This window comes from Euwallacea similis, chromosome 4, assembly GCF_039881205.1.
Source record: "Euwallacea similis isolate ESF13 chromosome 4, ESF131.1, whole genome shotgun sequence".
Lineage (NCBI taxonomy): Eukaryota > Metazoa > Arthropoda > Insecta > Coleoptera > Curculionidae > Euwallacea > Euwallacea similis.
Genome location: NC_089612.1, coordinates 3,669,368 through 3,683,541, shown reverse-complemented (window position 1 = coordinate 3,683,541; position 14,174 = coordinate 3,669,368). Strand labels below are relative to the sequence as shown.

At 35.9% G+C, this 14,174-nt stretch overlaps 4 protein-coding genes and 1 pseudogene across 4 annotated transcripts in view; 1 reads left to right on the top strand and 4 right to left on the bottom strand.

The window, feature by feature from the left end:
• LOC136408581 (MYG1 exonuclease) overlaps positions 1-14,174 on the bottom strand; it is a 102,320-nt gene that overhangs the window by 66,713 nt on the left and 21,433 nt on the right. The gene's annotated exons all lie outside the window — the stretch shown is intronic.
• LOC136408580 (serine protease easter-like) lies at positions 2,581-7,377 on the top strand. Its single transcript, XM_066389650.1, has 7 exons — positions 2,581-2,846; positions 2,900-3,121; positions 6,133-6,258; positions 6,312-6,420; positions 6,480-6,682; positions 6,739-6,872; positions 7,040-7,377. The coding sequence occupies exons 1-7, from the start codon at positions 2,786-2,788 to the stop codon at positions 7,325-7,327; spliced, it is 1,143 nt and encodes a 380-aa protein (XP_066245747.1). The 5' UTR covers positions 2,581-2,785; the 3' UTR covers positions 7,328-7,377.
• Positions 3,115-5,706, bottom strand: LOC136408696 (odorant receptor 45b-like). The gene is made up of 6 exons (XM_066389822.1): positions 5,286-5,706; positions 4,868-5,156; positions 3,938-4,037; positions 3,776-3,880; positions 3,265-3,420; positions 3,115-3,208 (listed from the first exon to the last, which is right to left on the bottom strand). The coding sequence occupies exons 1-6, from the start codon at positions 5,704-5,706 to the stop codon at positions 3,137-3,139; spliced, it is 1,143 nt and encodes a 380-aa protein (XP_066245919.1). The 3' UTR covers positions 3,115-3,136.
• Positions 8,560-10,035, bottom strand: LOC136408763 (spaetzle-processing enzyme-like; annotated as a pseudogene).
• Tssk (Testis-specific serine/threonine kinase) lies at positions 12,379-13,662 on the bottom strand. Its single transcript, XM_066389661.1, has 2 exons — positions 13,214-13,662; positions 12,379-13,155 (listed from the first exon to the last, which is right to left on the bottom strand). The coding sequence occupies exons 1-2, from the start codon at positions 13,516-13,518 to the stop codon at positions 12,420-12,422; spliced, it is 1,041 nt and encodes a 346-aa protein (XP_066245758.1). The 5' UTR covers positions 13,519-13,662; the 3' UTR covers positions 12,379-12,419.

Sequence of the window (14,174 nt, the reverse complement as noted above, 5' to 3'; positions counted from 1 at the left end):
CAACTGTCAAATTTTATCTTTAAGTATAAATATCTCCAGAACGGTTAGGGATAAGCACAAAATGTTTCATATAAAAGGTGTTCACAATTCATGGCAAGGTCCAAAAATGCGATAAAATATAGGACATTCCATTTAAAATAAGCGAGTCGACTTCTACTTCCGGTATAACCAAAAGTACTACCATCTTGAAAATATTTTTAACGTGTGTCTCCCAAGGACTTGGGTATATTCTCCGATTTTCATATTTTTCGAAATTATGGTTTTCCCGCAATCGATCGAGGAACTTCCCGTAGGACTACCCTGTATAATTTTTGATATTAAAAATTAATTAAATTAAAAAAAAAAAAAAATCAAAAAATAATAAAGAATAAAAATAATGCATATTTAAAGAAATTACTCAAGATATTTATTAAGCATGGTTTAATAGTTTTATTAAAAAAATTTAGATAATCGATATTGTTACAGGATGTCTAAAATTTAGCGTCAAATTTCTCAAACTTTAAAGGGTTTTATTTTATTTATTTTAATTTTGGACTCCCGTATGTTTTAATCTAGTTCGATGTAAAATTCAAGAACAAAAGTTTTTCTAATTACATATCTTGTAACCTTGCACAATACGTCTTTCCATAATGTCTTAATGTGTGTCTTTAAGAGAACGGAAGACATGTCGAACACATACTTTAGATTTGTAATAGTTGTAACATAATTGTAATTATAAAATAAGTTTTATGAATAATTCTTTTGTAATAACCACCTTAGTTTTCTATTCGGTTTAATTACTATTGGAATGGTTTTCGGCGAATAACTTTCGACACGTTAGAAATTGCGATAGACATGTAATTAAAAAAACGTTTGTTTTTCAATTCTGCTTCGAACTAAATTAAACCATACGTCAAATTAACATAAATAAAATAAAACCCTTTAAAGTTTGAAAAATTTGACGCTAAATTTTGATCACCCTGTACAATATCAATAATCGAAACTTTTTTAATAAAACTATTAAATCATGCTTAATAAGCATCTTGAGTAGTTTGTTTAAATATATATTATTTCTATTTTTTATTAATTTTTGAAACCAGAGTTACAAATGCAATTTTTTTTTAATTTTTAATTTTTTCCGTCAGTATTATTTAACCGATTTCAACAAAATTTTAGGAATGTGTAGACAATCATAGAAAGCATTTAAATGTGAGAAAAAATATAGAGTGTTCCATTAAAAAAAATATAGTTCGGTGTCTTCACACTTTTTTGGGGCACCCTGTATAATTAGAAATATTTTCCTGGAATATGCACTAGGACACAAGTAAAGTATGGACAATTCTAAAATCCTACTTTTAATCATAACCGAGCTATGGAAGACGGGAGGTGAAATGTACCCTATATGTATGTATATTCAAGGCATACTCTAACAATGATTTATATTCTTTAATGTTATTATTGAAAATTAAATAAAATCTGATATTAAGGAAAAGCTCTTAAAGATAGATATAGGACACCATGGTATCAATTGAAAAGGCATTAATTAGTGATTCTAATTTATATATAAAAATGTATACATTCTATTAAAAAAAAGAAATTTACACTAAATTATAAGTGATTAAATTTGAACACCCTTTTTGCTCACCCTGTATTTCAGTTTAGTAAAGAATTCATTCTAATTTGAGAAATAGTTTGTTCTTAAGAAATAATACTGAAAAAATAGTAGTCAAGTAATTCATTTCACTTAGAAAAAAATGTTTTTTTGATCCTTACATTTTTATATTTTCTAAAATTTCTCAAGAAGTGTTGTTTTAGACTTAGTGTGTGTTAAACAAACTTCTACTGTTTTCTTCTTCTGATTCCAAATATGTAATGAAACATAAAGTATTCCATTCAAAAGATATGTTTGAAGTGTATCTTTTTTTTTATATACCCTGTATAAATGATAATATTTTTAAAATGTACCTTGTAGGATTCTACACACACCTCTAGAAACAATTTTCGATCAAAATCATTAATAAGGACGTAATCTTTCGAGGCGCTTCTGGTGTCTCGCCCTGTATATAATTGTTTAAACCATAATTTTATTAAATCTCCCTATACTAGAGCCGAAACAATTTATTATTAACAATAGCAACATCGCAGCGTTCTTTTGTTTTAAAAATCTACTTTACTTTATACAGGTCACGTTGGATAATTCAGAAAATTTCACATTGCCAGATTGTGAAAAATTTCCTAAAAAATATTGAAATTTGTCTAGGAACCAATCGAATGAAGTATTTAAAACAGTTTTATTCACATAGAGATATAAGACGTTCTGTGTTCGATATCACTTAATTGCCATTACTTGACCTCATCAATACTTGAACTCCTTTGTAATCTCGTAGATTTCCCGAAATAATGTAAAACCACATGATAATAATAAAATCGAATCTTAGTGGAGCTCAGTGCAAAACCAGCCCATTTATTGCCTATTACTGGTATTTCCCCAACAAATTGAAACTATTATATTTTCCAGATAAAATCCAACCAAAATTAAGCAAATTAATAAACAACAATTAAATAAACAGACGATTATCTATGCTTATCTAGAATTTCCAAGGTTGACAAGTACCGGATTAAACAGCCGTGGTACTCTTCGATAGCCAGCCACTGGTCATGTGCGGCACAAATAACAGCAACAAATCGACGCAAACATTTTTCTACCATCATCATCATCAGTTGGGTTCCAATGTGTCCTGCTAAGAGACGACGATGTTGCTGACGCGGGCGAAATTTTAAAAGCTGGTTCCTTGTGCTGACGATCATGTATTATAATATCATTGTGCTCGTGATTGTCGCTTTAAGCCCTCAACTGTGCATTGCACGTAGGTATTTGATCATTTATCAAGCAATTAGTGGGTAAACTACACTTTAATAGAGCTTGGAGACTACTGCAGAACTCCACTCTCGCAACAAGGAGAATGCATCTCCTTGCTCAACTGTGATTCACTCTATAACATCCTGAAGACACGCCCCATCAGTTCATCTGACGCAGATTTCCTCAGGAGGTCTCAGTGCGGGTTTCTAGGTACAACTCCTAAGGTGTGCTGTCCTACAGGACCCGTTGGGAGCACCACCACTCAGGCGCCCATTAATCAAGGTAGACAAATAGCGATTACTTATCTGCCGAATCCATCGTGGTGTAATTTCTAAGTAAAGTGAAGTAGGAATAAGACCATTTGAGTATCTAAAAACCAAGTTTTTTCCGGTGGTTATTTATTGAAAAGGATTTAAGAAGCTTACAGCTATGAAGGTAGGGAAATTAAGAGTGGTAAATTGCAAGCCTCTGATCTGCAGAGCACGTTTGCTTCTTTCCATTAGCATAAAGAGGGTTTTTCTAACGTTGGAGTCATGCTCGTTCCACCGCGAGAGGTAGCAGCAAGTGGTGACTTCCAAACTCTATAGAAAAGAGAAATATTATAATATGTCAATATACATGAAGATCTCTATACCCATACAAAATACGAGGTCGGTTAAATTGACATAAAATTGCGGATCTTTGAGTTCAAGAATATACTATTTGAAAATTTGATCAATTCCCATGATTTTAACAGACTTAACGGTCGAATATACAAAAACTATTAAAGTAAAAACTTATATACAGGGTGTCTTATTTCAAAATCACATTTTTGAATAGTAGGATGTTCATAGAGTAGGATAGTTTATGAGAGTAAATTAGAAATTTTTTGAATTTTAGAATATAACATTTGGAATATATGACACTTAAGCATACTGTACAGCAATATATAAGTACCTCCATATAAACATGATTGCCAAACCAGCAGTACATGCCTAACTCCGCAAACATCGTCACCAAATAAACTATTAGAGACAATGCTTCTATAGACACTGGATCCACCTGAAATGAAAATAATTCAAGATTTTTTTAAAGTATAACTGAATTTACACGACATACTGTTAAAATCAGAATTCCTGAATTACAAATGGCCACAATGCTTGCACCAAGCTGCACAAAGACGTTCACCGAGAACACTTCTAAGAGGCACTTGATATACCTATAAAATTACCTATGTAAAGAGTATCCCCCCCCCCTCCCTCGAATTAAGATAGTTAAAATGCCCTTTCATCTAAATTAAAAACTTAACTGAATGGGCATTTAAGTACATAAGTTATAACCCCCTAATGCCAATTATTTGTGCAAAACACTCTTACCACCACCCCCCTAGACCACACAAAAACCTTAAAATGTGTCACTTTTTAGGCTGCGCCATATTGAAAAATACAAAAAACTCGATTTTTTTGTCATTTTTTTCAACACCGAATTAAGCAATTCGACATAAAATACGATAAATAGATACTATTGGATTGTAAAAAATGCATCAAATTCCCAAAAAAGTCGAAATGCTTAATACAGTATTGAAAAAAATTTCAAAAAATTGAGTTTTTTGCATTTTTCAATAAAACGCATCGTAAAATGTGACACTTTTTATATACACTTAGATTTGCCATAAAAATTCCCATCATTAAAAGAAGAAAACTAAACCTGCAGTCCATTCTGAAAAAAAGTTATTCCATTTTGAAATTTTAAAAATCATTTTTAGGTTAGAATTAGCAGGAAAAAAAAACTAAAAAAATGTAGTGAATGAACAAGGGTTTTCTATATATGTATAATTTTTTTCAGATTTTCAGAAAAAATAATTTTGAAGTTAAAAATTATAATTTAGAATATGGCGGTTTAAGGGTATTTTGCACAACTAATTAGCATTAGAAGGTTATAACTTATGCACATATGCTCATTCAGTTAGGTTTTCAATTTAGATCAAAGGGCATTTTGACTATCTTAATGGAGGATACTGTTTAAGAGCGAATCAAAATGCTCAAATACTTCTCAATATCGTTGTAGTGCTGGCAGCATTCAACCAAATAAACTAATGTCATGGTCTCAGTGTTTCCTCCCAGTTTCTTGACATTCTTTTCGGTATCCACGAGCTTTTTATTGAGGATTTGCAGCTGCATCGCAGTCACAGAAATCACTCCCACTGTGAGCAAGTCTACAGCCATGTTATCATAAGCTGCAAGGGCCATAGAAACCGACTCAAATAAGTAGAACGGGTAGTGAAAAGGGCCATCGCGGAAGTGCGGGAAGTCCATAGGGAGAGCCTCAGATTCTATTACTATTCAAAAGATTAAGAAAACCATTTTGAGTTAAGATATCTTTATATTTAATTTTTGCCATTTAATTACTATTAAATAATAATTATTAAATTATTATTTAAAAAAACTACCTCGACGAAACAACTTACCAGGAAACAAATTAAGAAACACAAATGCCATATTAACTTGCCACCAAAAAACCGTCTGTACCACATTCACGGTTTTCCAAAGCCCTGCCCCAATACCCTCATAAGCTTTCTCAAATCTCGTGAAGCTTTCCATCTCCATCATGCCAACCAGCTCAAACAACATCTTCCTGTTCTTGGACAACATGCTGATCTTCAGCAACGAATTTATAACCGAAATCAGATATGTCAAGCTCTCAGATAGTTTTACGAAGTTGTCGATATGGCAAGCTGCATTGTAACTCAAACAAAACGCCAGCAAAGAGATGTTGAGGATGGTGAAAATACCTCGAAGGTTGTAGAGGAGAGAGTAGTCCTTGGAAGGCCATATGCCCGTGGTTGTGAGAACTTTCTTTGGAAAGGCTAAAAAAAGGTGAAGGGACATTCTGAGGGAGAGCTCGATGTTGTGTGCATTGTATTAGTTAATCCTTGTGGATGGTAAAACCCCTAATTAGCTGCTTTAATTGTGACGAAAATGGGTTGAGGGGGTATATCTGTGTTTTGCTTTGTTGTCAGCTCAGAAGTGTATAATTAAAAAATCTATAGATCTGAATATTTCAATTACTGCTTCGTATTAGTAATGACCATAAATGGAGATGTTTATATTAACTCATAAGCAACGTTAAAATATCAATAAAAGATAGAGCAGGTTCTCAAAGACGTCGTCACTGTTAAACCAAGGTTTTAACACTATTGAGGACTTGCATTAGGCAACCAAACATTCTTCCCGTCGTACCCATAATAATTCAAAAATATTCCCACATCTTTTAAATAATTTTTACGTATTTTAGCGAATTCGTATGCGTTTTAGGTATTCAATCCGATCTCCTTCCGACCACCGACGTCTGCGGCACTGGAACTATAAACCGCATTTATGGGGGAGAAAAGGCGCAACTGGATGAGTTCCCCTGGATGGCATTGGTCGAGTACGAACGTCGTAAGTTTTTCGAAAAAAATATCAAAACTTTCTAAATCAAATTTACGTTAAAGCTAACGGTCAAAGAGGTTTTTATTGCGGAGGAGTGCTGATCAGTAGTCGCTATGTTCTCACTGCAGCCCACTGCCTAAAAGGAAAAGATTTACCGCCAAACTGGAAGATGTGGGTATATATTTCTGTAATTTTTTAGCAGTAAGGAATCTGTTTTTTTTATTATCCAGAATTAGTGTGCGTCTTGGTGAATACAATACAGACACTGAAGAAGACTGCATCACCACCCAAGATGGACAGACTCAATGCGCTCCTCCGGCTGTAGATGTGGCTGTAGATGAACGAGTAGCCCACGAAAGTTATAATCCTTTTGACGCGAATCAGTACCACGATATCGCTTTACTGAGACTTATTAGGAATGTTAAGTTTTCTGGTATGAACAAAGACACGAGATTTTTCAATGATGGGGCATAATGGGTGCAATTGCAGATTACGTGAAGCCAATATGTTTACCTCAAGTACCTACACTGCAAAGCAAATCATATGTGAACAAGAATCTGATAGTTGCCGGATGGGGTAAAACTGAGAACAGCAGTGAGAGTAATATTAAACTAAAACTCGAGGTTCGTGGGATAATGTTTCTTATATCTAAATTATTGAAATTCCACAAAATTTATCGAACGCCTAAAGATCCTCTAAATTTAGCAATGTATGCTCGCCATAATTGTTGTTTACTTCATTTCCTTAAAAACGACCTCCTGGCAAAATTAAAATTTCAATCTTTTTTCAGGTTCCAGTCAACACTCATGAGACATGTTCAAATACCTACAGCCAAGCCAACGTTCGTCTGGGCGCAGGTCAATTATGCGCAGGGGGTAAAAAGGGGCGCGATTCCTGTAGGGGCGATAGTGGTGGTCCTCTGATGACCATGGACGCCACCCCCGATGGGGAGATTAACTGGTATTCTATTGGGGTGGTATCCTTCGGGCCCTCACCCTGCGGCATGCAAAATTGGCCCGGAGTTTACACAAAAGTTGCCAATTATGTTCCTTGGATTGTTGGGAAATTAAAGGCATGAATTACCTATTTTTATTGATATATTGCTAGTAATAAATTAATTTTAAAATTTTTCGTGAACTTATTAGGTACTTGAATCGCTGTTTTTTCGTGAAAATAACTACTTTATTGAGAAAAATTGGGAAAGAACTTATCATTCAAAGTATTGTCCATTACAAGCCACTGCTTTTTCCCATCTTTCTGGCAGCATACTAATTCCACGTCGGAAAAACGAAACGTCTTTTGAAGCCATCCGAGAATCAAGCCATTTTTTGGTGTCTTCATAAGAATTAAAGTGCTGTTCAGCTAGGCCATGTGCCATGGATCCGAATAAGTGATAGTCAAACGGAGCAATATCTGGTGAATACGGCGTATAGGGTAGGATGTCCCATTTGAGCGTTTCTGAGTATATTTTGACAGATTTTGCAACATGTGGCCGAGGGTTAGCATGCTGTAAAATTACCTTATCGTGTCTCTTCTCGTATTGAGGGCGTTTTTCCTTTAATGTTTGGCTTAAATGCATCAATTGTAACTTGTAACGATCTCCCGTAATAGTCTCGTTGGATCTGAGTAGCTCATAATAAACCACGCCCTGCTGATCCCACCAAATACAGAGCAAGAGTTTGGAACTATGGATATTCGGTTTTGCCGTTGATGTCGAAGCATGGCCGGGCTTGGCCCGCGATTTTTTCACTTTCCATCGTCAGTCACGATACGATGTAAGAACCCTTTTCTTTTCTGCCTTTGGAGCAGTTGTTCACATGCAAACAAACGCCGCTGGACGTCTTGCGGCTTCAATTCGTACAGTCCCAATTTCCTTCTTTTTGGATCATTCCTAGTGACTTTAAACGTTTGGAAACTACTGTGTGATTAACTCCTAATGATTTACCCTGGTCTCAGCTTCCGTTAAACCTATGGGAATTTCAAGATATTTACCAAATAATTTTTTTTTACAAAGTCTACATGCTTTTCACAAGATCAAATAATAATCGGAACGGAGTATATCACTGGGGACGTGTACCTTGAATTACCAATCTTACGGAGCAAAATATTTAGGTATGTTGCGTTCGGTTAGTAACAATATAGAACTTTTTATTATGTTAACCCAATAAAACTGATAAGCAGGAAAAATAGAAATATAAAAATCGAATAAACATAAATAATTTAAGCGATTAAATACAAATATCTGTAAACCATTCCTTCGTAATTATTCCAGGAGCTCGATATCATCGAGTATCCAGCTCACGTAATGGGTCACACAATAGGTTCCACAATCCCACACTTTTTGGTGTCATAAGAAACTATGCCGAACAAAAAGTGTCTGAGCGAAGCATCTAGGACGATTGGCCTCATTAAAGGTCCTCCAGAGCCTCCCACGCAGGAATCCTTGCCTTAACTTACTTAATTTGAATCGAAATCTTCTAAATGTTTATTAACTAAAGAAAATTACCAATCCCCATGCAAATCATAGACTCGTCGATCTTATTCTTAGGGAAACTCTTCTTGCAAGATTCCAAGGGTACAACGAGAATTTGCACGTGCATCAGTTTGTTAAGGATGCGAGACTGTCTTACGCTGATTATGCCCCATGAGGCTACTTCAACCGAGTTTATTGGTGACAAGTAGTCATTAATTTGGTCAGCTATGCTTTTAGGTAGACAGATTGACGTGACGAAGTCTGTAGTAAGAATTAATTGATTGCTTCAGTTAATTTGAGCTAGTACCATTGAATTGCAAGAAAGCAGCCAGCTTAATAAAGGCAATGTTCTCATAAGTACCCGAGGAATCCTGCCCGTGAACCTCGAATTATATTATTTCAGCCACGTTAATATCTTGTACAGCAGGAACGCAAACCATATACGCACAATCGACTTTTTCTTGGAGGAAATATTCATCTATTCTCACCTGCCATCTATGGGGAACCTTGAATGAAATTGGATCATTCAAGCCTCAGATTTTACACTCACATATTATGCTCTAACGAACCCAAGAAGCAATGACTGGCGCTGATGACATACTAGAGGTTGATGATAGAACCTACACAGATAAAGTATAATTTTCGCTTATAAGGTTTTAGTTGATATGCCAGATGAGTTATCCACGGAAATTGATCTAAAGAGGCTTCAGTACCGCCAACAAACCGGTCAGCTATTGCCCCAATGTCGCATTTCGTAGTAGGAAAGTACTGCCAGTGAAGGTGCTGATCAGTATCTAAAACTACACAAAATTGTCAAAAAACTTTATTTTGTAAAGTTGTGCTAATATTGTGCATTGTGGGAACAATTCTCATTACAAGTGACAAAAAATTGCACAGCAAAATTAAAAATGATCTTGAAGTAGAATAAAATACAAAAGAGGAAGTTTTCTTGAATAATTTGCATTCGCCATTTTGTCGAGAAATTCTATATTAATCCTCTAAAAAATAACTAATAATACACACTCCTTCTAAGCGCATTTATTTAACCAGATACACATGTAAAATCATAAATCTTTCTCTCTCTGACTTATTGGGAGAATGTTTGAAAATATATGTTCAGGAGTTTTCTTGACAATGTAAAAATCTTTTAAAAATATGTTAATTTTAACATAAAACAGGAAAGCAGTTCAATCCAAATCTGTTTTTATTATACATATAATTTCCAACCCTCATACGTACTTACCCAGGCAAAGGCAACTTTTCGTGGCCAAGAGAAGTAATGCTAATACCACCTTACTCCTACACTCGTCCATGGTGATCGCAGCGTCAAGAACCAATTCACCGTATAAATTAAATTTCTTAAAATAATAGGCAGTACATTTTTTATTCATTAAAAAATTTAAATTGATTAACGTATCAATTTTGTAAAAAAAAACCATTCAACCACGTTTCCCGAAAGGTTCGTATTCTTTCAACGGAATCATCATCATCTTGCTCTCCTGGGCCATTTTCAAAGCCAAGAGGAACATAAACATACTTTTGGCGATCTTCCTGTAGTAGTCGGTCTTGTAAATTGTCACCAAGAAGTTGGTGCAGGCGGTGACAAAGGATCTGATTCTTTCGATTTCCATCAGAGACGGGCTGGCTGATGGTTCCTGAGATGATGGATTCTCAGATTGGTACCTACTCCCTTTGTCATTGTTGATAGCGCCGATTTGGAGATCGAGATCCTCTAATTCGGCTACCAATTTCTCTTCTGTGGACCGCTTTTGGGTTTGATCATTATCGGCCATTTTCCAGAGGCGTTGGAAGAATTTTGAATCAATTATGTGATGACACTAAAGTCTGTCTAATCGTTGTTGAAGTCACTCAAAACTACCTGGTCACCCCTGGTCACTATAATTTTTAAGTTCAATTTAAAGGCAGATTCCAGCTATATTATGGACATTTTTAAATATAGGGTGGTGTAACGAAATTGTTAAGACTGTAGTAGCCCCATATTAGATTATTTTTCTCAATTAAGATATCCGATGCTACGCCCATGTATTTAATAAATTTGTATTCCAGTTACCGAACATTACTGGGTTTTTTCCATCAGTTATTTTAGTTATAGTCACATACATTCAAGGAATTCCCAACGTTAACGTTCACCATTCCTAGATGGGGGCTGCTTTATAATTGGGATTTCCAGCAATGCTCTTTGTCGGATCTATAATGTCGATCCAATTTAAATGCTGCTCAGCTGGCATGGCCAACGAAGGTCTAATCGACTATTCATCTGGACGTTGCACGTTAACACGATGAGTAGCCGGGAAGCCTACCATTGCATCCTAAGTTAGGGGTACGCCTATGAGTGTCTGCCCTTAGCTTTAGTATTTAAGATTTAGAAATATAGGTATCACTCTCTCATCTCTCATCTCCCAGTGCAACAACATCACGACCAAGACACTGTGAGTTCTTCAGCTACGTCGCGCGCCTTCTTCCGACTTATAACAACCACTCCGGGCGTGAATTATTAAGTTAGTTAAGTGCATTACTTTCATGTATTGTTTAGTAGTACAATAAATGAATTGTAAAGTATTCCCGAGTTCACTATCCGCGAGTCACTTAATCACGTAAAATATATCCACGAGAGTGGTACTCGCGCCAAAGGAGGAACGAACCCCCTAACCCGAACAAAAATATGTATATGCAGCGCGTTAAATTTAGTTTAGTAAAATTCATTGTTTACAGGAATTTTTGTTTTATAATGGAATTACACATTTTATAATGTTTAGACATTATTCCAAATCGTTTGAGACCGCATACGCCTATGAATTTTATGTATTTTGATTTCTGAACATTATAGATAGAAAATAGAAGTTTTCAGCGTTCTCTGCTGAACATGAGATGCGTAGTAAAAGAATTAATACTGTAAAAATTATTAAAAAATCATTATTAATCATTTAATTAATGAATTATTATTAATATGAGAAAATGTAGGATTTTGCTAGTATAAGGATCTTAGTCAAATATCTGGGAAGCAAGAGTTAAAACTGTTATAAAATTTTGCCAAAATTTATTATTTCAAACAGTTCTCGTGGTTTTTAAAACATTTCTTAAGGTCATTTGAGATCTCGTACGCCAATAAATATTCTCCATGCTATTTTTTGCAATTTGCAGAATAAAAATTAAAAATTTCCGCTTCATCTGCCGAACATCAGGTATGCACTAAAAAGATCAAGATCGTCTTAAATTCTAGCTAATTATTTTGAGGTTTCGAATTTTAAAAAATTTCTTAGAGGTCATTTGAGACAACCTACGTGAATGAATTTTACATATTTTGTCCTTTGTATGTTGCAGAATGAAAGATAAAATTTTCATATTCCTGTGGAAAGGAGCGTCCTTATACCACTTTTACTATCTTTAAATGAAAGAAAAATTAATTATTTTTCCTACAAGCCACGAAATTGGAACTGACAACAGTGTACTGGTTTAAAAATTGCTACATCCTAACCTAACTTAAATGTTACTAACCAGTTTTTACCCAGTTTGCACGCCAAAATAAAATGGCTGCATTCGGAAGACTGAAAATGCCCAACGACAATTTCTAGCAATATCGAAAGTCTTCTACATTGCACGAAATATTATATTTCACAATCTATGATGAGTCACTGAAATTTATATAAAACCACCTCGTGTTCAACCTCAAAATTCCTCAAAGAGTGTTTTCGTTCACGTTAATCGTCATTTCGCTTTTCTTAACGTCCGGATTCATGAAGTCCCCCGGTACCACCTCCTGGTCCGTCCTGTTTTCCCCCGATGCAACTGTCGATTGTCCAGCTGACTGACCATGCAGGGAAGAATGCACGAACCTACCAATCAACGAGGAACCTTTTCTAACTCGAAGCCACTCATGCTGCATGACCCTGTCCAGATTTAAACGCAACGTTAAGTCCGGTTCCAGCAATTGCCGGACTAAAGATTTCGCACTTGCAGATATGGTTTCGCGCACCCTAGACCTGAACACCCAGTTCTTGGTCAGTTGATCTTTCAGAAGCTTCCTCAAGTTGCAATCGTCAAAGGGCATGGAAGCGTTGAGCATTATAAACATTATGATCCCCAAGGACCAGACGTCGGATAGTTTGGGGTTGTAGGGAGTTCCATTGACCACTTCGGGAGCGGCGTACGCTGCCGATCCGCAATAAGTCTGGCTTAAGATGCGCCTGTTGTCGCAATCTATGCAGAATCTAGCGAAACCAAAGTCGGCTAATTTGACGTTGAACTTGCGACTGAGCAAGATATTTTCGCATTTCAAGTCACGATGAGCAATATTCTGGCTGTGCAGATACTGCAGACCGCTGGCCATTTGTCTGAACCAGATTTTGGCCTGTTGCTCCGGAACCGCACCGTTTCTTTTGATAAAATCCAAGAGGTCCCCATTGTCAGCGTACCTAATTGAGTTCAAATCAGTTCGGGTTACTTCAGCTTGAAAACAAAATGTGAACTTACCTCATGAAAATGAACACCCGAGGTCCCCTCTGCAAGATGCTGTGCACTTGAATGATATGAGGATTCTCGATTTTGGTCAAAATCTCCAGTTCTCTGGGGAAAAATTTCTCGAGGAAGTCTTTAGGGGCCTTTTCCTTGTCGAAGATCTTGCAGGCGAGAGGCATCTTTTTCGGGCCAGCGCTATCCACATAGTCGGAAAGGTGGACAGTCGCGTACGATCCTTGACCGATCTTCTTACCGATCAGATAACCACGCTGTTCTAACGCATTTACTTCAGAATTTCGTGGGCTCAATCGTGAAGCCATGTGAGTGACCGGACACTCACTTTTTCTTAACTTTCAATTTGTTTCTACTATCCATCCGATGGTCATCCGGTGTCGACAGCTCTTACAAGAAATATATTCTGAAGACGCGGTTCGCTTTTACTATCATATTATATACGAAAATTTGGGTTTACTTTTGGGCGTTCAATTTGACAGGAGAGATTTTCACCCGCCAGTTACCCACTTGTTTCTACTGGTGGCCATGTCAAATCTGAGGTACCAAAAATACAGGGTGTCCCATAAAAAACCCAAATTTTGAGTCTCTCAATGACAAAAAATAGGCTGAACGAGTCTTTCAGTTGCGCATGTCAATCCATTAATCTAAGAAATACTATAAAATGCAAGGGGTCCCATTTAAAAAGTTCCAATTTCGGACCTCTGATTGGAAGTAACAGGCTGAAGAATTTGTTTTAAAATTGACATACCTTAAATTTCCCAATTAGACGCCCAAATACAAATTTGAATCAGACACGAAAATTTGATGGTTTCAAAACGTAAAATATTTTACCAATCTAAATCTAATTCAGGGAATTCAATACGTCAAGCACCCTAATTCTGCGGTACTAAATTTTAAAAAAATCTTAATTTCAAAGTCACTCAAGTTCAATCATTCAAGAAAAAAGAGAAAATTAAAAAAT

Bases quoted from the DNA above. Each gene is read 5' to 3' on its own strand.
- LOC136408580 (XM_066389650.1), top strand. From the start codon at position 2,786: ATGTATTATAATATCATTGTGCTCGTGATTGTCGCTTTAAGCCCTCAA. The intron at 3,122-6,132 runs GTAGACAAATAG...TATGCGTTTTAG, and splicing joins TCAGGCGCCCATTAATCAAG to GTATTCAATCCGATCTCCTT. The intron at 6,259-6,311 runs GTAAGTTTTTCG...TTTACGTTAAAG, and splicing joins ATTGGTCGAGTACGAACGTC to CTAACGGTCAAAGAGGTTTT.
- LOC136408696 (XM_066389822.1), bottom strand. From the start codon at position 5,706: ATGTCCCTTCACCTTTTTTTAGCCTTTCCAAAGAAAGTTCTCACAACC. The intron at 5,157-5,285 runs GTAAGTTGTTTC...TCTTTTGAATAG, and splicing joins GTTTCTTAATTTGTTTCCTG to TAATAGAATCTGAGGCTCTC. The intron at 3,421-3,775 runs GTACTTATATAT...TCTTTTCTATAG, and splicing joins GCAATCATGTTTATATGGAG to AGTTTGGAAGTCACCACTTG.
- Tssk (XM_066389661.1), bottom strand. From the start codon at position 13,518: ATGGCTTCACGATTGAGCCCACGAAATTCTGAAGTAAATGCGTTAGAA. The intron at 13,156-13,213 runs GTAAGTTCACAT...GAACTCAATTAG, and splicing joins CGGGTGTTCATTTTCATGAG to GTACGCTGACAATGGGGACC.